A 25,327-nucleotide genomic window follows, 5' to 3' on the forward strand; every position below is an offset into this window, starting at 1 on the left:
TGTGCACAACAAAATATATTTCTGCTATGTTTACACTCCGGTGCCTTCAGCACTGAATGTATGTGCTGACAAGGTGTATTCTTAATGGCACCCTAAATGCAGATCGCAAACACTGTACCTTTGCGTGCACCAAATCACATATTACCACAGTACCATGCGATTTTGTGCAGTGTGTATTTAAAAGGAGTGCAAGCTCTACTTTTTGCTTGGTTCGGTGCATTTTGCGGAGCATTAAAATGAAGGGGCTGGTAAAACTGACAGCCTGGGAATCGCACATGAGAGCACATGTTCTGCGATCTTGGTGTGAACCAGCCCTGAATCTGTTTATTTACCATAGGCAGCAGCATTTCTTTATTTTTGCTTAGCTAGGTTGAAACCTACCCTGATGTTAAGTTTTAAATTCAATAAAAGATTTCTATATATTTTATAAATAGCAAAGACTCCTATCTCATTTGCCATAGATTTTTTTATTATTATTAATATCATTGGTATTTATGGTATTTCATCCTAGTAAGTTTCCTGTCCTCATGTAGAATAATATGTTTTAAACAAACGTTTCCACAGAGAAACATGTGGACTGCCATTGCTGACCTCCTGCTGAAAAAAAAGTTCTTCATCTATGGCTTCAATATTTTCTGAAACACTGAATAGAAAAAAAACTGATTGGAGTCGGAAAAAGAGTATGAAATCCTTACCTGCTAGTTCAAAGCTCTTTCCTTTGCTTTAAAACCCTTAATAATGTGTTAGACAGGAAGCTTAGACTCCTAAAGTGCCTGTTCCACACTCACTCTTTCATTGGCATTATGGGATCAGTTATATAGAATATAAACCTTAAAGTGGCAATTTCAATTTAAATTTGAAGTTTAATCAGCCTATGTTTTGCCTTCCCTTGTTCTTCCATCCTTTTCTGTGTTCTTTTTGTTTTCATTACATACCTTTTTTCTGTGCAATGTAGTCAGATAATGTTTGGTGGGAAGAGATAGCAGGGCACATAGCTTCCTGAAACTATCACAGCCTCAGTACGTCTCTCAAGAGTCTTCTGCCTGATGCAAGCAGTGGACTGGCTCTTGGGAGGAGGTATGCATATATCGAAACTCCTTGACAGATAAATGTTAGTGTGGAGTAGTTCCTAGGCAGAATTCATTTGCATGCACACCAGCCTAAGCAACGCCCACACATGGTGCTGTGCCTCAGTGAGTCTAAAGGAAGTCAGGCTAGAGAGGAAAGAGCTAGATGATGCTGGGTGTCCTCCAGCCAGGGTCTGTCTAACTTGACAAACTTCTAATACGCTCTCTGAGAAGCTCACAGTGTACAGTAAACTAAAAGTAAGCATTTTCAGTACAGGAGAGGATCCTTTACAACTGTTCAAGACATAAAGTAAGGCTTAGATAAGTTCAGCTTTCAAATCAAAGCAAATCAAAAAATCAAGCTACTGACACACCTGAAAAACAGGTGCCCAGAGGTGCCTGCACATACGTGCAGTAGTTTTCAGTGCCTTCAAAGGCAGAACAGTTCTCATTAGGAAAAGCTCCAACAGTTCCTGGAAGTGTTGGAGCTTGCCTTCTCTGTACTGCCGTCATACATGCCTATTGGCCCACCGCTATAATGGGCTACCTCAGTGGCCAATAGGAATATGCGGGAAGTGTACAGGGACAGACAAGCTTCAGCACTAGCAGAAACTGTTAAAGAGTCATATTCTTTATCAACAGCAGCATTTTAAAGTTACTTTAGTCACTTACACTTCACAGGTCCCAGAAGAGTAAGGGACCAATCACAAACCGCAGCGCAACTCGCGCATACGCAGTATTAAATCAGCTGTGAAGCCACAAGGTTTCACTTCCAGTTTCCCTTACTTGCAATGCTGCCTCTGGAACCCTGGAGGATGGTGAAGAACTAGCCTGGGTGACGATGGCGCTGGACCCCTGGACAGGTAAGTGTCTTTATGTTGAAAGTCAGCAGCTACATTATTTGGGGGGGAGCCTGGAACTCTTCTTTAAAGAGACCCTGAATGGGTAAAGTGACTGTGCCTCCTAATAGCTTACCCCTCTTGTAAGGTATACTCACCAATCTATGGTCTCATCCCCTCCTCTCCCCTCCCTGCCCCACACTTTTGGGGGCTTCCAGGTATGTTGAAGCATGTGACATCCCACATGTCACAGCACTGGGGCCTAATCAAGCATTCACCAGGCCCAAACAATGTGTCACTTGGGGAAGGAGGGGGATCAGTGTCATCCACCTGGGTATGCTCTGACACCATCAAACAGGAGACCAGTCAGGTCAAAGAGGCTTCCATTTCCATATATGACAATGTCCCAAAGTAAAAAATTTTGTTTCATGAGCACTATCACTCAGTTTAACATTTCAAGTTCTCCAGTGATATCCCTTGTAAATAAGTCACTCTGTGAGCTTATTATTCACTTTTGACTAATATCCTATATTTCTCAAATTTTAGGATTGTGGAACAAAACATTTCTAGTTAGTAAGTCAGAAGCTGTCTAGTATACTTAAGAATATTTCACACTCTCTTTTCCAATAAACATGGTTGAAAATGAAAAGTTATGTGGTTGGATACAAAATTACTGTTGAGTAGTTAAGTGTTGCAGTGCTAAATTAACTTTATTGTTACAAGGTTTGCATATTTACACACTGTACTGATAAAAAAACATAAGAAAAGCACTACAGGAGTTTTGAGCTGCTGACTGTAGATGTCACAGGAAGGCTGGGGGAGCAAGCATGATCTGGTTGTCCAAGCATAAATATGAGCACTTGGGTTGTCTAAGTGACCATGTTTATTGTGTCCAGCAAAGAGGAAGAGGATGCATGGAAATGCAAAACTGGTGTCATGAGAAAAATAGTGATCAAGGTTTTCTTTTGACCTTAATACCTGCAGGTATTAGTTGGTGGTGTCTGCAGGTTTTGGTAGACATTTGCCCAACCTGGCTAAAATGTGATGGATAACATGAAAATGATATTTTGGTTGTAAACATCTTTCAGTGCCTTAAGATGTCGACTAAGATTTAAATTACTAAAACAAAATAAGGATTAATTGTAGTCTTAATGAATAAGTTCACCTTTCGTAATATGTTACACCCATATTCATGGTGTAACATATTACTGTAGCACCGGCCCCCGCACCCCCCAATCCCCTGTTGTGACTGCAAGCGGGGGATCTTTTCCCCCCTCTCGCTGTCACAATTTTTAAAAAGCGCACCCGTGCAGGGCTGGGCCTGCTGGCCGCGTTATTCATCCACAGAGTTCTGTGAATGGGAATCTACAAGTACTGACAGCCTTAGCGACTGTTGGCTTGTAGTTCTCAATGAACTACCAGAGTGCTGTTGAGCTCTCTGGTAGTTCATTAATTCTTCCTATCAGTGTGAACTGCCTGGCCGTACAATGTAGGGGCAGACAACTTACAGTGACAGTCTGTTATAGTCCTGCATGGCACCCACAATCTGCTGATCGCGAGTAAAATTCTCTTCAAGCTCCTACAAAAAAAAATTGTAAATGTAAATTTTTTTACTTTAATTATCCTTTAAAACTTATGTCTGTTCACTGCAAGCAAATGACTCACCTGCTAACCCATGTCTCTCCCACCTAAATATGTGCGAATCTTGCAAGTTAATTCATGAGATGGTGAAATTTCCTAAACCTGGTTCTAGTTTGTATAATTGTTCTATCCAGCACTGAAGATGTTACAGGACAAGCTTCTAGCTAATTGAGCATGGAGTGGTTAATATGGAGGGGGAACATTGCAGTTTGGTGTCTCCAGCACCCCATGGCACAAGGCGTCCTGGGCATTCCACAGTCCAGACGGAGCCCTGTTGGAAAGATATATCCGGGAAATGTGTGGGGTTCTCAGCAGGGAGAGGAATTTTCTTTTATTGGCCTCATTAGGAGTCTTTGGGGCCAGTAAGAGAAATCTTTCAAATTACTTCTGTGCATCAGCTCATGAGCTTAAAAAAATAGCTGTCTGTCACCATCTATTTTTTGGTGCCAGCATTACAAGCATTCCAATTTATTTACATGACACCGCTTTTCATAGTCATTATATAAGCTCACTGTTTTTTCATACACAGTGTAAAATTTGCATCATTTCAGTAATATCATGATAGGTGGCAGAATAAACAAGCTGTACTTGAAAAGGTTACTTCTGTTCTAATAAATTATTATTATTATTATAATACAGGATTTATATAGCACCAACAGTTTGTGAGCGCTTTACAATATAAAGGAGACAGTACAATTACAATACATTTCAGTACAGAAGGAATGTGAGGACTCTGCTCGTGGAGCTTACAATCTAAATCTATGTTCAAAGCAGAAGTACAGATACTAGGATCTCTAGAACAGAAAATGCAAAGGGTGTAAATCTTGTAAAAATGTGGAAATCCCAGGCTTAAAAATTTGAAGTTTCAAATACAGGTAAGTAAGCGAATGCTAGGTGTCACGATCGCGGCGTCAGACCCCAGCCCTTCTCACCAAACTCGTGTCCGAAAGACTAGCCGATCTAAAACCGCGATGTCACGTGCATAACAATGCTGCACCCTGCACAACAATTTTCGATTTTCCAGCTAATTGGACCACAATCGATGTACCGGCAGCCTGAGCGATTGTTACTGGGTCAGGTTAATTACGCAATTAACCCTTCACACTGCCACCACCTCCTTTTTGTACAGAGAAAGAGGAAACTCGGCAATATCAGCTAAAACACTATAATGGTTAAGATAATCGTCTGCATAATACGGTCACCGAAGGCCGATTATGCAGAGAGTTAAACAAACACAGTAGCGTTCTCTTTAGAGGCAGGAATTCGTAAACTGCAATAAAGTTCTATAGAAACAGTTCAACACTTTCAGAAGGAAAGATTTATTACTAAAAGGTCAAACGGGTGCAATAAAAATATTTACAGAAAAAGATGTAACTAAGATATATATATAAATATACAGAGACTAACAGCACAGCAAAGAGATATCAGAGAGAGGTGAAAGGGTTAAGGTACTTGCCAAAGTCCTGGGTTAGCAGATCCAAGTTTCAGAGCTAAAGGGCACGGGTCTCCCCAGGTGGTACTGATGTTAAAATGGGAGACGTCTTCAACTCCCACTCTTAGGCCTGATAGCCTATTTTGTTGTCCCCAGCAGGTGGTGTCTCTGAAGTCAAAGACCAATACCCCGCTTAGGGCATAGAGGTATGGGTGGATACTAGAGCCAAAATCTCCCTTAACTCATATTTTGGCCCATAACTTTCCAGCTGCACAAGTGACATTCCACCCGCGGGTAGATTATTATGCAGACACGTCTGAGGATTGATTAGATATGAATTATGAAATTATACACTGTACGGTTCACAAGATCTACTTTTCTGTTTTCCTATGTATCCGAGACAATGCGAGTGACCTATCAAACTGTTCACCTTCTCGTGGCCAATCTGACGATAGGTCTGGTTTTTATGTAAGTCTCTCATATTCCAAGATATGAGACGTAGGGGAGAAATGGATTTTGAAAAGTGTTTATCTGGTTCTGTCACCTACGCTGAGTTAGGTTTATTAGGTTGGAATCTCTTTCAACTCCTGGGAAAGCTTGCCTTATCTCTTACGAGGTGTTCAAATTTGCAGGTTCTTTGGACAAGGAGGCCCCGGCTCCCTTGGGGGGCTTTATAGCTCCTATGTCCCTACTGTGACATTCCCGACACACATACTGGCCAAATGTCGCTGGGCCTCTCTAAGGAGGGAGGGGTGAAAAATGAGGAAGAAATATATTTGTCAGGATGGTTAATCCCTTTGCCAAGATGAAGGTTGAAGCCAAAATGTTTGAACCACGTCCATCTCTGGGTATACGCTGTTACACTAGGATCTTTGGCAAAGAAAATAATTGGTATACCTTCTCTCGTTCATAAACCGCTTTAATGTGCTAGCTTTATTTTTTTATATTAATTCATAGGAATTGAGAAACAGTTGGGTTATACTGCTGTTTACAGCAGTTTGGGACACCAGCAAGCAGAAAAAACTTAAGCCAACCCCATATAATGGCTCCTCTATCCACCATGCCTCCTGTTTTTGCTAGTATCCTAGGAAGTTGGATACTTTTTCTTCGGCTTTGCTCTAACTTCATGGTATTTTTCACTTATTGGCTTAAGACCCTTGCTACACTGCTGGTGATTTTCATCAGTGGTTTAAATCAAGGTTTCTTGATACACTGCTGATTGAGCTGGTCTCTATACAGCAGCTGTTTGGATTACCGGCTGCTTAGCACTGTGTTTGGGAGCCGTACCTGAACCCCACTGGACTGAAAGTGTCAGGCTAGCCTGCCATGTGACCTTCAGGCACTGGGCTCTGCGTTGTGTCACTTTCCAAACTTTGTTTCCTCTGTTAGCCACAGAACGTTTTTCTTGCCCAAACCTGTGACGTTGGCCCAGATGTGACCCTATCTCAGAAGATTCACTTAGAGCGTATTGCCAGCCAAGCTAAGGCAGTAAAAGCAATCTCACCACTACATCATTGGGCATTGTTTTGAAATTCCTGTCCGTGCCCATTTACTTTGCCAAGTGTTAGAGCTGAGGGATTGAACACTGATGTAATCCATGGAATGCTGCGCATACTTTGTACTCTCTTCCTGTCCATTCAGGCTGGAGAAAGCATCATGCCTCTGCTGCTGTTAAAGCACCACATGGATTTGGTTTAGTCCATTGCCCACCTACAGTAACTTGGTATTGTCATCTGGCTGAACCCTCTTTAGTGCCAGCTGCCCAGGTCTCTGAGTGTACTTGAGTCTTTGCCTCACTTTGGGCCTAGTTGCATACTGGTGTGCAGAGGCAATGCATCTTTGCTAAGACACACAATGGAAAGTCTTGCCCTCAGCCCATACTAACCTAGTGGTTCAGAGGGTATCGCGGTGTCCCAGGGAACTAATGCCTATAATCCAAAACCTGGGACCTCCTATTGTCATAGGATCATCCTCTTCAAAGCCTAACTGGGCTCCATCCAGTGTAGATAAAAGGACCTTGTCCTTGTCTGATGAGGCTGTGTGTGGCTCCCGCAGTCCCCCAAAGTGGACTAAGATTTGCAGGGGGTCTTTTAAAACTTTATAGATGCAGTGCATAGTACCCTGCATTCTGTGTCCTTCAATGAACATTAAAGAAAATACTAATGTTTCTTTTTTTTTTTTTTTTATTCTATTGTGTTGTTACTTTTACCCTTAGTACTATGTTCTCAATAACTGAGGCATGCTGAGCAGAGTAAGAGTTATACAGGGCTGGCTTAGGTTTTATTTATGTGATAACCTTCTGCAGGTGGCAGTAAAACTCTACTGTTTCTGAATTCCTGTGTCCCTCAATGTACTCTAAGAAAAAGATTTTATGGTAAATACAATAATCCTATTATTGCTTATTGTGCCTTATCTCCTTGCAGTTGCTCCTCAATAAACAGATTGGTCTTAAACGCTATGAGGTTGAAGGAAGAAAAGTTCTCTTCTATTTTGATGAGGTAAGTGTTCTGCAATACAACACCCAGCAATATGTACAGACATATATATATATATATATATTATTATTATTATTCAGGATTTATATAGCGCCAACAGTTTGCGCAGCGCTTTACAATATAACGGGAGACAATACAGCAACAATACAGTTCAATACAAGAGGGATTTGAGGGCCCTGCTCCTTATAGCTTACAATCTAGAATATATATAACCTTGCCCAGGTCCGCTTCCAACCCCACCCCAGTCCTGTCCCCCAACCCCACCCCAGGCCTGTCCCCAACCCCACCCCAGGCCTGTCCCCAACCCCACCCCCAGCCCTGCCCCCAACCACACCCCCTTTAAGCTTATGAAATTACTTTTTCTTTAGAATAAAGAGTCCAAAATATAAAAAACAGCAATTATAACATAGCTTTATTATGTCAATTTAAACATAACAGCAATAGCTTAATAGAGTCTAGAGGGCAAGTTGTTAACATAAAACAATGTAAACATAAAATGAAAATAAGTGTCTCGATCAGAGTCCTCCTTAATATCAGGTTTCCCCCTTTACATCAGGTGTCCCCATCAGATTCCCCCTATACATCAGGTGTCCCTATCAAGAGTCCCCCTTTATATAAGGTGTTCCCATAAAAGTCCCCCGATACATCAGGTGTACCCATCAAGAGTCCCCCTTTATATAAGGTGTTCCCATCAGAGCCCCCCTTTCCATCAGGTGTCCCCATCAGAGTCCCCCTTTACATCAGGTGTTCCTATCAGAGTCCCCCTTTACACCAGGTGTCCCCATCAGAGTCCCCCTTTATATAAAGTGTTCCCATCAGACTCCCCCTTTACATCAGGTGTCCCCATCAGAGTCCCCCTTTATAAAAGGTGTTCCCATCAGAGTCCCCCTTTACATCAGGTGTCCCCATCAGAGTCCCCCTTTATATAAGGTGTTCCTATCAGAGTCCCCCTTTACATCAGGTGTCCCCATCAGAGTCCCCCTTTATATAAGGTGTTCCCATCAGAGCCCCCCTTTACATCAGGTGTCCATAAGTGTAACTTCACCCTTCCCCCTTGTACTCACAGATCTTCTTGTGAATGCAGCTTCTCCTTCTTTCCCTTCTTCGGTCATGTGATAAGTCACATGACAAGGGGAGAGAGGAAGGACACTCTGCCTTCACTCCTTAGTGCCGGCTGTCTATTGCCCCCTGCAGGCAGGAGGGAGGAGAAAGCCTAGTCCTCCTTCCAGCAAGTGTCAGCAGCTGCTCCCTGTGACAGGAGTGAAACTGCGATGACTCTGGTCACTGAGGAGCGCCACCAGCAGTGCGCCCCCCCTCAACACAGTGCTCGGGGCAGGTTAGTGCTGCTGGTAGCACCTGCCCCCCACCCTCCGATGCGGCGCCTGGGACACACTCGCCCCCATGTTATTTCCACTAACCAAATGCGAGCAGGCGAGTGGAAATTTCAAGCCCTGTATATATATATATATATATATATATATATATATATATGTACACACACACAGTATATATATATATAGTAGATTAGTATATTTCTACCCCAAAGTGGTTCTAAAGTTTAAACATTTTTTTTACCTTGATGCATTCCCTGTGTTAAGGTAAAAAATTATAAGCTAGGTGTTACCACCCCCCCCCCTCCCCCACCCCTAAACATTTACCTGGCTCCCAAGATTGATCCAGCACCGTGCTCAGCTGCAGGTCTTCTTCCTGCACTTTCTGCGCTCACAGGAGACTCAGGCAGAAGCGAGAGCCATTGGTTCCTGATCCTATTAGTCAAATCCTGTGAGGAGGGAGTGGGGGCATAATGGAGCTGCACTGTGTATTACTATGGACACACACGACCTTGCTCGGAAGCACACCAGCGCAAGTGCCCCGTTAGCCCACAGCTTGCTGTGGGTGCACTTGTATGGAGAACATGCGGACAGCACCGGTGGAAGATCGTTAAAGAAGAGGTAAGGGTCCGCTCTGTGCAACAATTTGCAGGCAATTATAAACCTTTTTTTTATTTTAAATTAAAAAAAGCTTTAGTATCACATTAACATTGCTTTTATTCATTTAAAACATATTTTTAAACTTTTTTAGTTTTGAACAGGGTATGCAAAATTAGAAGCACTATCAAGGTTTACTGTCTGTGTTCCCACTCATGAGATTCACCCTCTCTACAACCCCAATTCCAAAAAAGTTGTGACGCTGTGTAAAACCTATATAAAAACAGAATGCAATGATTTGCAAATCTCAAAGAACCATATTTTATTTGCAGCAGAAAATAGAAAACATATGAAATGTTTAAACTGAGAAAATGCACATCTTAGGAAAAAAGATAATTTTGAAATTAATGGCAGCAACACGTCCCAAAAAAGTTGGGACAGGGCAACAAAAAACTGTCAAAAGTATAACCCCAGTTCCAGAAAAGTCGGGACAGGGCCATGTTTCCCTTCTTCTTTTAACAACACTGTAAATGTATGGAAACTGAGGAAACCAGTTGCTGGAGTTTTGAGAAGGGAATGTTGTCCCATTCTTGCCTGAGTATGAGCTGCTGTAAAACCTGGATATACCGTATCTTTCAGCTTTGATTGTCAGGAGTCAGCAGCAAAGATGTCCAGATCTGTGTGGCTACATTTAGGAAACTGAGACTAGACCATATATAGTAAAGTAAATTTATTAATAGTAAATCAAAAGACATCCAAACACCACAGAACACGGCAAACATAAAAATACAAGTGAACCACAACCATATAATCAAAATGCCTAACTAAGTAACAGGAAGGCTAACTACAAACTATATACAATATGTAAAAAATATGGGGAACACAATATAACAGGGTAAACTGAAGATGCAGGGAACAGATGGGAAGTGGGAACCAGGAATGGGATATCAGGAACAAGGGGAGCAGTTCTAGACAGCAAGGTGCAAGAAACAGAATGCAGAAAAAGAGCAAGATAACCGGCACATAGTATCTGGTTATCAAAGCAAAGCAAAATATTGGCATGCAGTTTAATAGCATAAGAGGGACTAAATACCCTCCCGGTAATCAAGTCGAAGTTGAAGACTGATTACTGGACACTGCTGGCTGCTGGGAGACACCCGCTGGTGGACACAAGAACTAAAACCTCATGATCTGGGAAACAGCGCCACCAGCAGGTGATCCAGGTCCTGACATTGATGGTGCCTTTCCATTTGTTCAAGCTGCCCATTCCATACACACTAATGCAAACCCATACCATCAGAGATGCAGGCTTTTGAACTGAGTACTGATAACAAGCCAGAAATTGTATGATTCTCTGCAGATTTTAAAAAATCTTCGTACATATGTTCTGGTGTATACACAGATCTTTTCTTGATTTGCCCTCATCCAGTGATCTAGAGACTGTAGCAGCAAAGTATCTGCCTAGCCTACTCAAAGTATGTAAGCATCATTTCTACAGTGGCTCTTGTAAACCTCTGTCTGTGACATTTTAATATAACAGCTGCCAGGGTTGTTTAGCAGACAGTATATACACATCTCCATGCTGAATGTGATTTGTTTTGCAGATACCAAGCCAATGTATGACATGTGTAAAGATGCAAGCATTCAGGGAATATGTTGTGGGAAAAACTGCACCTGTTCCAGTAAAAATCTATGACTACTATGAGCCAAGTAAGTGCTATACAGGCCTAACTTGTGGATAGGCAGCAATATCTTTGGAGACAGCAAGCTGCTTCTTGTTTTATTATCTTTTAATGTTGCATTCTCACTTAATCTTGCAGAGAATCATAATAATAGTATACAGGCATGTATACAAATGGGAATGCTTCAAAAATTGCTTAGTATGGACATACACTGGAGCATTGTCCCAGCTGTTGTTGTTTTCCATCTGTCCAAGGCAATGTTACCTGAGCTGATCTTTTTACCTGAGCTGATCTTTTTACACAGATAATTAAGGGTGTAGCGAGTAATTAGACTGTATTATGGATACCCTTTTTTCCCTGAAAAAGACCAAGTCAAGCAAAACATGTTGGGAAGTATCATCTGTACACCGCAATAAACAGTCAAGCATCTTGTAATTGTGAAGTTTGGTGCAATTGGTTTTATTCTAAATGGAATTTTATTGATATCAATAAATTGTGAAAATATTTTAGAACATTATTTTCTAATTATTGCTGTGCACCTATGAACTCCCACAGTCTTTCTTTTACCACATATATTTTTACACAGCTAACTGGATTAGTGTTCCCTCAGCACTAGCATTTTATGGAGCCGGTGGTCATCTTCCCAGTACCTGTGGCAGAATGGTTCCAGAGGTTCTTCTCCAACCTGTTCACGGCTCCCAAACAAAAAGCGGACAAATGCCCCATCTTGGATCTCAAGGCCCTTAATGTCTTCATTCAGTTCCAGAAATTCTGCATGGAATCTGCCCAATTCTGTCATGCCCTGTGTCACCATGGAGACTTTTCTTCCACAAGAAAAGATTCCCTACAACACAATATCCTGTTGTTGTGGGATAAGTTGGTCTTATAGAAGATCCTTACAGGGAATGCCAGCCTATCAGGCTGGAGAAGAGTCCTGGACACCTTGTTGGTTCAGGGGACTTTGATATTAGTGGAATCTTGTCTCCTGATCAACATGCTGGAACTTCAGGTAATTTGGTTGTTCCTGCAATGCTGGACACCCTGACTAGTGTTATATAATTAGTCAGACAGTGTCACACGCCTAGTGCACATCAACTATCTGGGGGAACCACAAATATTGTAGTGGCAAGAAAGGTAGAATGGATCTTGTCCTGATCATTTCCCGACCTTCACATTCCAGCCTTGTCCACTGTTGTCATCTCAGACATGGACAAATTGCAGGCAGACCACCTTAGGTGTTTCAGGACCTTGCCACAGGTTGGGGACACCAGATTGGACCTCCTTGCTTCTAGATTTAACAATAAACTGAACAAGTTTGTCTCCAGGTACAGGGATTCTCTGGTGGAAACAGTAAATGCTGTAGTAGCTCCATGAGAACAGTACAACCTGATCTACTCCATGAAACTCCTTCCTCTTCTGTTCCATAGGTTCGAGAGGGAGGACATTCAGGTGATCCTCATAGTCTGGACTGGTAAAGGTGAATGTGGTACTTTGACCCGATCAGCCTTGTGGCAGGCCCACCATGGGCTCTTCTAGATTGCCCAGATCTTGTGACTTGGATTACTATCTTTCACGGTCACTGACTTTAATGATATAAAGCCCAGGTTTACAGGGACAGAGGCAACTCTGAGTTTGTGATACTCACAATGCCAAAGTCTACAAAGTCTACTTCCCATAAGGTCTACCATCACACATGGAAGGCAACATTTCAGCCCAGGAAATTCTCTGAGGGATCTAAACCCGATGGGCCTGGATTACCATGTAGCCTTGATTACTGTCAAGAGTCCAATTTCAGATCTTGGTCCAAAGACCACTAGCTTCCCATTCCTTGATTAGAACTTTTTTACAGAGTTTCTCCCATGTGGGTCACCCTGTGTACTCCCGCCTTGACTCTGACTGAGATCTCAGTTTGGTTCTTTTGGTACTTCAAAAGCCTCCCTTTTATGGCTGTCGTATTCTCTTTTCCACTTTCTCACACAAGGTTGCTTTCCTTGTCCAATGGTGTTGACGCTTCGAGCTTTTTTACTTCCTAAGGTTGTTTTGGCCTTTCATCCAAACCTGAACATTGTTTTTCCATCCCTCTGTTTGGCTGCAATTCATCAGAAGCTGATCTCTTTCCATTTCCTAGATATAATTCGAGCTGTGTATCTCTACATCACAACCATTGCTTCCATTAGGAAGAATGACTATCTGTCATTCCCGATGATTCCCATAAAGGGGAACCTACTTCTTCTCCCACCAGTTCTTGGTGGTATAAGAAAGATCATTATCCAAGCATATGTTCTTAAAGCATATCTTTTTTTCATCTGTTGGTGCTGCCAGTTTGCCTCATGCACACTGAACGTTGAGCATTAAAATCGCTGCTTATAGGAGCATCTGTTTTTTGCATCTAAATGTTCCAAACAGGTGGCAGAAACAGCTGCAAGAATCAGCAGATTCATGGCACTGTCATTTACATCGGAAAAAATGCAAATGTAGCCTTAGTCTTTTATATGTTAGTCACTTATATAAAGTCTGTTTACCCACTTAGCTGAATGGCAGTTACAGCACTGTCGTCCAGTTCTTGGAGAGCGTCATATGACATCCTCCCAGAATGCGCCCCTGGTGGCGCGCATCTGGCACTGTCTGTAATCGCTGTGTCCTTTGGACACAGTTGATCACGTGACATGGTAAAAAGCCAATCACAGCTGACCACTAAGTAAATGCACTTGCCGGTTATCAGCACTACTTTCCTCACGCTGCCACAGCGTGAGGAAAGTACTGCAGGTAACCGGCAGCTGTCAAAGCAGCCATCTGCACTGATAATCAGGGCACTGATTATGAGCGCAGCCCCAAAAGTGCTCAACAGTACTGCCTATCAGTGCCCAACAGTGCTGCCAATCTGTGCCTGTCAGTGCCGCCAGTCAGTGCCTTCAATGCTAATTATTATTATTATCATTCAGGATTTATATAGCGCCAACAGTTTGCGCAGTGCTTGCATTGCCGCCTCAGTGCCCATCAGCACCGCATATCAATGCAGCATCATCAGTGCCTCCTCATCAATGCATACCAGTGCCACCTCATCAGTGCAGCCTATCAAGGCCAATCAATGCTGCCTATCAGTGCAGCCTTATCAACACACATCAGTGAAGAAGAAAAGTTACCTGTTTGTAAAATTTTATAATAGAAACAAAGAAAACTTTTTTTTTTTTTTAATTTTCATTTTTTTTGTTTACACTGCAAAAAATAAAAATCCCAGTGGTGATTAAATACCACCAAAAGAAATCTCTATTTGTGTGAAAAAAATGATAAAAATTTAATTTGGGTACAGTGTTACATGCCTGCACAATTGTTATTCAAAGTGTGACAGCTCTGAAAGCTGAAAATTGCCCTGGGCAGGAAGGGGGTAAAAGTGCCCGGTAAGCAAGTGGTTAAATCTACTAGTCCATCAAACACTACCTTCTCTACAGGTTGACAGTGCTACTGTTCAAGGATGGCTACGTAGAAACAGTGGAGGAGTGGGTGTAGCCACCCTAAGATAAAACTACATCTAAGGACTTTTAAACTGCAATATATAAAAGTTTTGTTTTTGAATTTAAATATGCTCTAAGGATCAGGTTCCACCTTTCCCTGTCAAGGTGAACTGTACTAGGTCTGTGAGTGCTTCTTGGGCATCTGTTTTCTGGATTTGCAAGGTTGCCACCTGATCTTCTGTTCACATGTTCTCCAAATTGTACCTGTTAAATGTTCAGGTTTCAGAATCTTGAATACTGTAAAATATATAAAGCCAAAAAAAATGAAACCACAACATCGGATGCCTTGTTGGATACACCATGTATGGTAGTATTCCTCTTTGGTATTGCCCTAACTATCTGATATACAGCAAGGTTCTTATTAGTGAGGGCTTTACTGGGTAGAATGCTTTCTCAGCTCTATGTATCATCACTTTATTGCTGTAACAAGATTGCATTTGCAGTCACTATTAGGCTTTATATAGGCCAAAAGTATAGAGAGTTATGTTCCTGAATAGTTTTTATATGCTATATAGCTTATTATTATACAGTATTTAGCTGCTGGTTTTATCATTGTGACTATTTATTGCATAGATTACTTGGTTATGTTTTCAACTCATCAACAGCATTTGAAGCTACCAGGTTCTACAATGCAAGCGAGAACAGCCCATTGTCTAGAGAGTTGTGTGATGGTACCACGTGTAATGAAGTGGAGAGCACTGCAAATCAGTGGACAGGTGAGACTGCCAGCTCTATCTTATTGCCTATATTCTGCCTTCAGTTAGTTTTTTACCCTTTTGTCACATCTTCTCTGCCTAGTATAAATGCAATAGGTGGATAGTAAGTAGACACACGGTGATATTCTTTCACGTTTACTACATGAGTAGTGTTAGTGACATTCTGCTTCTCACATCAGGGGCTCATTTCACTGTCCCTTCACTTACACTTCTAGGTCCACACTGAACAGGGCAGCATAACCAGGATGCTTTCCCTTTTTCAGATAGGATAATTACTATTTACCATGATTAAAGTAGAACTATAGGCAAAACTTTTTTTTTATTATTTTGGAAAGAGTAAGGGAGGGTTATTATCCTTGCTAGTTTTATTTTTTGCTATCTGTGTCCCACGGGGGAATTTTACCTTTTTCTTCCTGTGCCATAGCCAAATGTAAAGTGGGAAGAAATCCATGCAAATTAGGGGAATCTATTGGGGCCCCCAGGTCACAAGAACTTGTGTCCCCATTGGAAGATTTCCCCTCTTACTATCCTGGGGACAACACAAAGTTTGGGATTTTCTTTTGCTTTCATTTTTGATAACGGCAAATAGAGAGGATGAATCTCCCTAAGACTGGCAGAGGTAGCAATAAAAACCTGACAGGTGTTCTAATCCATCTCGAAAAATGTTTTGCATTTAGTTTTAATTGAATTCCTAGATCCTCTTCTGATTTCCATTCTCAGTTCCTCGGTAGCAGTCCTGACACTGTATACCTCACATTTCCGCTGCACTCTCACGTCTTTCAGGCTTCATTACTGCTCCCACAAAGCTCTTGAAGGTCTCAGATTTCTTACAATATTAAGTACCTTTCTGAAGTAAGAAAATCACACCTTCCATTCAAAGATGACAGTGCTGAACTGGAGTGACAGAATGCTCTTCACTTCCATGTTCATTCACCGGAGGAATGATCAGTGAATAGATGTTCACTGATCTCCCTCCACTCTACACATAAGAGGCTGTGGAGCCCGTGGTACATTCTGGTGTATGTGTGGAAGTGAGGGACCGCTGAAATGGATAAATGGTGTTTTCAGAATATTAAGATTTCCAGACAATTGGGTTATGCAGAAAATAAACAATAACTTTACTTCAGGAGGCAAAAGTCTTAGCAAATGTGAAATTCAATCACCCCAGGAAACACACAGCAAACAATACCACAATGTATTGGCTTGCTGATGTTCCCCAAAGTAGGGAACACCAGAAAGCCAGTACACTGTGATGGTTTTTCTCCCTCACCGCAGAGCACATGTTCTCTCCTTAGGTTGTCACAGCAGAGCTCCAACTCCTGAAAGAACCTTCCAATGGTCAAATTTCCCTCCCTCATGTGCTCCCTCTCCCAATTGGAGCAAATCAGCAGCTTTTTCCAAGAAAAGCAAAATAAGGGGCCCCCAACACAAATACCTCAAACATCTACAATTCTCCATCATGTCATATCAATTATAAAACAAATGCGCTGTAGTGAACGAATGGCAGCTGTGCCCCAATAAAAGAGTCTTATTCTGTTGAACAAAGTGCCATGTGCAATAAGACACAACAACCAAACAGAATAAATGTTTCATGTATCCAGCTTCAGTAATAAGAAATCGTATTGGTTGCTGTGGATGTCAGCTTGGAATAAGACTGATGGTTTCCTCCATCCATATGACCCCCAATCTCCACTATTTGCCTTTTTTAAACACACAGAAACTCATTGCTTTGATTATCTGTTAGGCTCCATTCACACTTAGGCGTTTCAAATCGCCGGCAGAATTGTTCTGATTCTGCCCACAATTTGAAGGCATGCTGTGAAAATGTGAAAACGCACATTCGCATGTTCAGGTGCCATTCATTTCAATGGCACCTGAAAACACAAAGCATTTCTGCCGCGATCCTGTCAATTTTTTGATGACACGCCAGATGCAAAAATCGCAGGATGCACAACGCCCAAAAAAGGTGCCCAAAAAAATGAATGCCACCTGAATGCGAATGCGCATTTTCACAGCTCGTTTTCAAACCACGGTAGAATCGCGGCCATTCCGCCCACGATTTCAAACTTCTTAGTGTGAATGGAGCTTTATTGTTTACTGAAACTTTCAAACTACTTTCATATTACTAGTTAAAGTATCAGTGCATACAAAAACATTTTGCCACAGAAAGGTGAGCCAAAGCAGTGGAGTTAGGGTAGATGTAAATCCTAACCAGATAATATTTAGGCACTCATCAATTACAGCGCGATTTCTGAGGCTATATAAAGCTGTATAATGACGTCTGGCTGCACATGGAGCACACCCCTTTTGAAAACGAACCTTTGTTCGAAACGCATCAAGGAAGGAGCCCTGCACGCCCAGACGTTGGATCACGGAGGTCTGGTGGCCTTTTTTTGGTATTAGCTGGTCAGTGTTTTACTGAGCAATCTCACTGTATTGCTTATTTTCTCTTGCACAAACCACATTGTATGTTTACCTTTGACCTTTTAATATATATTACTATTAAAGCATTCTAATTTTAAAATACTACTATGGGAATCCCCCCTTATTTTGCTCTGCACCGAGCACTTTAATTTCCCAGCTATCCCCTGATGACCATCCCAGTGCCTGAAAGAGGGTGACCCACACATTTCCTAAAAGGGAATTCCGGCTGATTGTCTTTTCCTGTAACCAAAAGGAGAGCCGACTACCCCCAGGCTGTATCCATACCTACCCTGAGAAGGGATACCTGGCAGATCACCTATATATGATACAACGCGCTAATTATAAGCGCATCTGGTGAGTGCGCACTTTATCCATTTCTTGCACAACCACCTGAATATATCAAGTTTACTGGGAATAATAGTGTCATCAGGAGATCACTTTGGATGAACTGTGTTTATATTTTTTGACATTTTTTAATATTTTATGACATAAACACAGGTATAACTGCGGTGCGTTTCCCTTTGAAGATTTTATGAACTTTTATATTAATTCAAGAGTTAACATTTTATGATCCATATATGTGTATTTGCTTAGTTGCATACCTGCCCTTATAATATTTTTTAGCTCTGCACTTTTTTACACATTTTACCTGAAGGAGTTTGGTTTTTACCTCAGTGCAATAACTGCTTTTATAACTCAGCGCTCGCTTTTACTATTTACAGATAATATTTAGTGTATTATCAGCAATGGTCTTTTTCATAAAATACAGTATTTGCCTTTTTTTTAACCCTTTCTGCATCTCAGGGCTAATCTTCCTCAGTCTCTTTCAGCCAATCTACATGCATTCACTCCAGTACTGGCTGCACATCATTGCTCAGGACCATCTTCCTGATAGTGACAACAGTGGGCCATATCTGTGCAATGTGTGTCAGCACTCTCAATTGTAGTCTCTTCCAGGGGTGGATGTAATAGTTAGACAAGGCAGGGACATAATTGGGAGACAGTTAATACCCTTACAGGAGCTTAATAAGGACCTTCATGGTAGGATCATCAAGTACAAAAGCTGCATAATTAAAAAGACTGAAATCAGCTTTTGGAATATAATTATTGTGAAAAAATTTAAATGAAGATTTTAGTGATTGGATCGACTTTTTAAAGTAGGTGATTTGGAGTTTGCTTAACTACTAAAGAAAATAGCCTTGACACCCTGTTGCACTTGTTTTTGTTACATCTGTCCCCAAGGGGAACCCCTACCTTGAGAAGCAAATTCTAATTGTGAGACAGGATAGGGTGCAGGTGCTCGTTTTACAAGCATTAACATTGATGGATTATTATGAGGCCTGGAGACTTTGGGCCTAGTTTGAAGTAAAACACTAGGCAAAACTTTTTTTTTTCACCTCCATTGAGGAACACGTTTAGTCTTAACTTTTAGGATAGAGTTGCACCAATACCTATATCAGTATCGATATTGGTGCCGATACTAAGCATTTGCATGAGTACTTGTACTCATGCAAATGCTCTGATACCTACATCCAATACATTTGAGCACATACAAAATCAATGGGTTCAAATTGTATTGCAAAGAATTGCATGTGATTTGTAATTCTAATGGAAACTGAACGTTGCACTGAGGGCTTCACACTGAGCTTGCTTTATGCCTGTCACCAGCAATGTCTGTGAATGCAATACTGTCTCATTTTAATCCTTTTATTGAATTAACATTGCTACACAATTGGCGGCTTGCAGTGTGGGAAAACCGACAAGAATCTCACCGCATTCCTGTTCAAATTATATGCAATTCTTTTCAGTGCAATTTGAGCCTATTCATTTGGTATGGGCTCAAATCGCACTGCAAAGGTATCCGTAATTGGTATCGACGAGTACTTAAGCACAAGTATTGGTACTCATACTCTCCGGTAAAAAACACGTATCGGTGCATCCCTACTTTATGGTTATACTGCCAACTAAATAGACACTGGCAACAAAAAAAACTGTAAGCTACACAGGATAACCCCACCCACTACCTGCATGTTTCAGTTTTGTGATGGCGTCCATAGGAGAAATGACATGTTTTCTACAGCTCTGCTGTTCTCTGTTTGCAAGATTTTGTTCTGCTAGCTACAGCTGCTGAGATGCTTGTAGATGCATGCCAGATACTGAATCCTTAGAAGTCACTCTGGCCAGCCGAGTGCTGGTAGACTCATGCTGGATGAAATTCTGAAAGTCAGTCTACGAGCACAGATTTTTTCAGTTTATACTGCTGTTCCTTTTGCAACAATTTGGAATTTCTGGAAGTTTCCCCAGTCATCTACAACTACTGGTAGATTCTAGCTGGAATGTGAAAAGTTGGAAAGCTTTCCAGTTAGCCAATGTGTGCAGGTTCCTAGTTCGGTATCTATGCTGGTGTTCTCTCTGTCACAGTCCTGCAGTTGGCAGTGACTATCCACCTCTGTTCTAGTTCAAACAGGAGTTTAGTAATCTGAGAAAACTGCACATGGAGATGTGAGTCAATGCTAATGCATGCACCACAGTCAGATTGTACTTGGGGAGTTTAGTTTTTAAGCCTTCTCTGGCCAACTGAGAATGGCTGCCATGGATTCTTGTGTGCATTTGTTTCCAAGCAGCAACTACTACTCTGACCCAGATAATAACTGCGGTGTTCTCAACACAAAGCTTTGATTTCTTAGGGATCAGAAGATTCCTTTCCAGCATCTACTACTACTACTAGTGCCAATTTAGACAGGATCCAATTAACCTACCAGCATGTCTTTGGAGTGTTGGAGGAAACCAGAGTACCTGGAGGAAACCCATGTAGGCACAAGGAGAACATGCAAACTCCAGGCAGGTAGTGCCATGGTTTTTGATTCAAACTGATGGCCTTTGTGCTGCTAGGCACTAGCCACTTAGCCACTGTGCTGCCCGTTATAGACCTCCTTATTGCTTTTGGTATTGTACTACATTTGATATCTGTGTAGTTGGATTATACAGTTTTGAGTCTTAACCCTTAGCTTTGTAAGCTTTTATTGACCCAGTCTTGTGTCAGCATGGTTTCTAGGCATTTCACCTTTCTCATACAAAGGATCCATCTGTCTCATCTTGAATATCAAAAAGTGAATGTCTTCATTTTAGGCCAAGAGAGGGAATTTACTGGTTTTGTCTTCAACTCCCTGCCCTAGGAAGATTTACTGGTCATCAAGGACATGTACCTTCATATTTTGCTGTAGGATTCTACACAGTGTGTCTTCTGCACCTCAAATATTCACCAAGATGCCAGGATCAGTTTTAGCCCTGTGACATCCCCATTGTGAAGTTCCATGCCAACCTTGTGGTGAGAAAACTGTCAGAATATGCTCTGTTGGTAGACATGGCTTGACTGTCCATCCATTACAGAAATTCGGATAGATATTTTACTTTCAGAAGTCATCACTGGAATGGATTTGAATGGATTCATCGTTTGGAGTATCTGAATCAAGTTGTGGACACTGCTTAGGTCAGAGTGTTTTTTCCACAGAAAACATTTTGGACACTATCTCAGATTTGACACTCTCTCTGATCTCTGATTTGAGCTCTCCAGTCCTGGAATTCTCTTATTCTCTACTTTTTGGTCTGATGGTAGTCTCCTTCGAGGCCCAGTTTCAACCCAAACCTCTACAATGCAACATTTTGTGGGTATGGGATAACTCAATCGAGTCCTTGTACAGAGCAATTCTCACATGGCAAGAGAGGTGTATTAGATCCTGTACAGATGTTTCCCTCTTTACTCTCTGCACATTGTGGTATTTTTTGTAGCCACTAACTCTGAGAGGTGATTTTTTAACTAGTGACCTTACCCTACAAGGAAACCTTTCTGGTTCTGCAAAGTGATAAGATAGTATTGAAGCCCAGAACTTCCCTTTTGCCTTTCAACTTATTCAGAACATCATTCTTCCGTATGTTGTCTGACTCTAGTACACCAGAATGCAAATTGCCTTTGTTGTTTGGATGTGGTTTAAGCTGTGTAAGGCTATCTCTCCACCACTGCTTCTTTCAGAAAGACTATTTTGTTGTTCGGTAAGGTTGCTCTGGCTTCTCATTCCATCATTTCTATGTGACTCAGAAAGACCCTCATTGAGATCTCTGGGTTCTAGAATCAGGTTCCTTTCTTACCCACTACAGTGTTCTCTACTCTAGTCTGTGTATGCTTCTTTTTTGGAATCTAGCAACTTTCCCAGGTTTACAAAGCTACTACCCAGATTCTGTTTTTTTCTGTTCTAACAGGTGGATGTTTAGGCCTCACTTGATGTGAGTTTCAGACAAGATCATTCAAACTGTTTTTTTAGCTGCAGGAAGTTCCTGGTTAATGTTGTTTACTTGGGTCTGTTTGCATTTGTTTTCTGTGTGTTATACAAGAAAAAAGTAGGATAATTGTACTCACTGTAAAAACCTCTACTTGGAGTGCATTGAGAGACACGGGTCCCATCCCTCTGTGTTTATGATCATGCTCATGTACTCCTTTGAAAACTGAGGCATTCTGGTTGTTGGTGGGTTATCCCATGCTGGCTAAGTTTTTTGTTGCTCTTCTAGACAGCCATATAATCCTGAGGACTTAAAGTGGTAATAAACCCAAACACCATTTTTTGCAGTTACTAATCCTTAGATTTGCTGGCTGCATTAGTTTACTTTTTAGGCTTTTTTGCTGTATTTTCACCTGTTGATTCAGCCATTATGTAGTTTTTTTTCAACTTCCTTTAACAGACCAAGCTGTCCAGCAAAAGCGCCAGTTAGAGGGCTGAGACAAAGCATTGAATACTGATGAGGGTGCAATGGTCAGCTTATAAATTTGTTTGATATGGATGTCCTTATTGAGGATATTTTTCTCCTTTACTGTGACAGAAAGACAAGAATGAACATTGAAACCTCTTAAAAGTGTGGATATCCTACCTGTGAAAGCTGTCAGTGCACATGATGCAACTGCACTTAGCAAAGTGCACACTCTATTTGCCTTTAGTAAATCAATACCCATGGGTCTATTAGACCCCTAATGTCTCCTTTGCCCTCAACTGCAAATAATCAAGCACAAATGGTGTTTTATTAGCTGCTTCCCTGACCATTGTAGTCGGGGAATGAAAGAGCTGAAACTGGAAGTGCCAGAATACAAATAGTTTCCAGGTTTGTTTATTACAGAGGAGATAGGGGAATGGCTGTTCCTAAGTTTCTTTCTCTCAGCATCTTACGGTTACAGTGTCCTGGGCTCCCGAGAGGAATGAGAAAGTCCGGGAACCTCTGCCAGTGGCACAGGGTGGTAGGGGGTCTTGCATTGTATTGGTGGACATCAAGGGACTCTACTTTTTGCTCCACCTCCCATTTCCCCAGACTAAACAAGCATTTATCCCTTACTCTCTGGTAGAGTGGGAGTTGCACGACACTTACTTTTAAAAGTTTAGCTTTAAGCACATATTTTAAAAGTTATATTCGCCAGCATCTGTTAAAAAAAAATAGCTCCTGCCTTAATATTTGCCTCGTCTCCAGCAGTCTACCATCCACCACAGGACTTCTAGGTTAAATGACTACTGATGCCATTAAATCCAGTTCATGTAAACCCAGGGCTTCATGTCATTAGACCACCATGGGTTCACAAGATAATGCTGCAGAGAGCAGTGCCAGGTCATTATATATTGCTGTTCTTTACAGCATTCAGGAATTTGCAAAAAATAGAGACAGTGGAGATGAGCTTTAAGGAAAACATTTCTTTAGAGAAATATGGGGGCTACCATTGCTGACCAACTTCTGAATATTCTTGCCAACCCTCCGACTTCAGTATGATTTTAATTACTGATCTGGAATGACTATGCATATTCAGAAACTTGGAGTAAAGTCAAATATCAAATGTTCTTATCTGCATACTTTTTATTGTTGTTCTTGATCAAATATATTGAAAGGAGGTCAGTATACCAGTTACGCAGAATGAGAAGTAATCAATGGCAGTCTGTATGGTTCTCTCAGTAAAGTCCCCATTGAGTCATTAAGAATGCCAAGGTGACATAGCAGGTCACTGCCAGCATTTTGAGCAAATCCTGTGGGAGGACCTCTGTGCAGTTCCCAGTGAAGTAGCATGTTACACAATTTGAAATTCCTCTCAACTTCTCGTCTCTCTTCTGTAAAGAAGCAGGGTAAATATTTGACTACAACACATCAGTCCTACGGTACAGGAATTTTATGGCCTTTCACTAGGGCATATTTTTCGTCATCATAAGTAGGCAGGCCTAGCGTTCGCAGATCAGGAAGCCCATGCCTTTAAAAGAGAGCAGGGCAAAATATTCTATCACGCAGGGCTTTTTCTCCTTGCTCCCACAGGCAAGTGGAATGCAGTAGAAGTGAAGGGAAGGCAAGTGGAAGTAGCCATGGAGGATGGCAATGACGTGTAAAACAAATACTGTATGTAATCTATTGCAGCTTGAATGTAATGACTGCCTTAATTTTCCAGTAACACAGTTCCTGTTATGTGATGTCTCCACTCCATAGGAGTTGCAACAGAGACACCTTTAGACAGCAGCATTGTCAGTCTGGGGAGAGGGTAGTGTTAGACTAGCAGATTTAGATGGTGTTGACTAACAGATTAAAGCTGAACTCCAGCTAACCATTTTTAAGGAGCTATAGCAATAATTTTTTTCCTTTTGGTATAAAGGTTTTACATAAATTAAAAAAGTTGATCATTGCAATTACACTTCTCAATGGTAAGTGGTTTATCTCAACCTCTAACTGCAACTTTGGCTGGATTGTGTGGTCCTTAAAAATGGAACCACACTGCATCTAAGCAGCACAAACCAAAAACACTATTTTTTGTTTTCAAAACAAAACTCCTCCATCCATCCATGTCTCCATGCTTTATTTTGCTGAGAGATCACTTTGAAAAACACCCCTCTATCATTTCTGGCTATCTTATGTAAGGGCGGATGAATTTACTTCCTGGAATATGCAATCCAGCTGCCTTAGCTGAGAAAGCTTGCTTTCATACCATCCATTGTATACAATTGTGTTGTTAGCTGTGATTGGTCACCACAGTCACATGGTACATACAGGACCAATCACAGCCCATCTGTATCATGTGATGAGCTTGATCAAAAGACTGAATTAATCAGTTTCATTCAGTAACAATGGTTGCTAATATCAATGAAATACATTGGTAATAGCAATCATAATGTGTAAAGAGAAAAAATCCTGATCACTTGTCCAGAGTAGTACAATGTTACTATGGTAACATTGTGTTGCTCTGGTCACAGCATGTTGAAAAAAAATTATTAAAAAAAGAAAAAAAAATTGCAATAAAAAAGAAAAAAAATAAATTAAATTACTATTGTTTTTTTTACATACTGTTACCAGTCAGTGTCCCTGATCACCACCACACCAGTTATGATAACGCTGTACTGGACTGGTGACAATATTTAAAAAAAAAAAATTGTAACAGAAAATTACAACTTCAAAAAACTTGTCATGCCTCTTACTAAATACCTTGAACTGTCTATTTTCCAAAAATGGGTCATTTGGGGGTTATTTGTACTATCCTGGCATTTTCAGGTCTCAAGAAATGAGATTGGCCGTCAGTATATCAGGA

The 25,327-nt window shown here is 41.3% G+C and overlaps 1 protein-coding gene across 2 annotated transcripts in view; it reads left to right on the top strand.

The window, feature by feature from the left end:
• CPAMD8 (C3 and PZP like alpha-2-macroglobulin domain containing 8) overlaps positions 1-25,327 on the top strand; it is a 204,962-nt gene that overhangs the window by 154,001 nt on the left and 25,634 nt on the right. For both annotated transcript variants that reach the window (XM_089667566.1, XM_089667561.1), the window contains exons 37-39: positions 7,403-7,477; positions 11,007-11,112; positions 15,202-15,312. In XM_089667566.1, the coding sequence (XP_089523692.1) occupies positions 7,403-7,477; positions 11,007-11,112; positions 15,202-15,312 (292 nt within the window). The remainder of the gene's footprint in view (positions 1-7,402; positions 7,478-11,006; positions 11,113-15,201; positions 15,313-25,327) is intronic.

The sequence above is a fragment of the Staurois parvus genome, unplaced genomic scaffold (assembly GCF_062004578.1).
Source record: "Staurois parvus isolate SC_StPar_1 unplaced genomic scaffold, SC_StPar_1.0 ptg000053l, whole genome shotgun sequence".
In the NCBI taxonomy this organism is placed as follows: domain Eukaryota; kingdom Metazoa; phylum Chordata; class Amphibia; order Anura; family Ranidae; genus Staurois; species Staurois parvus.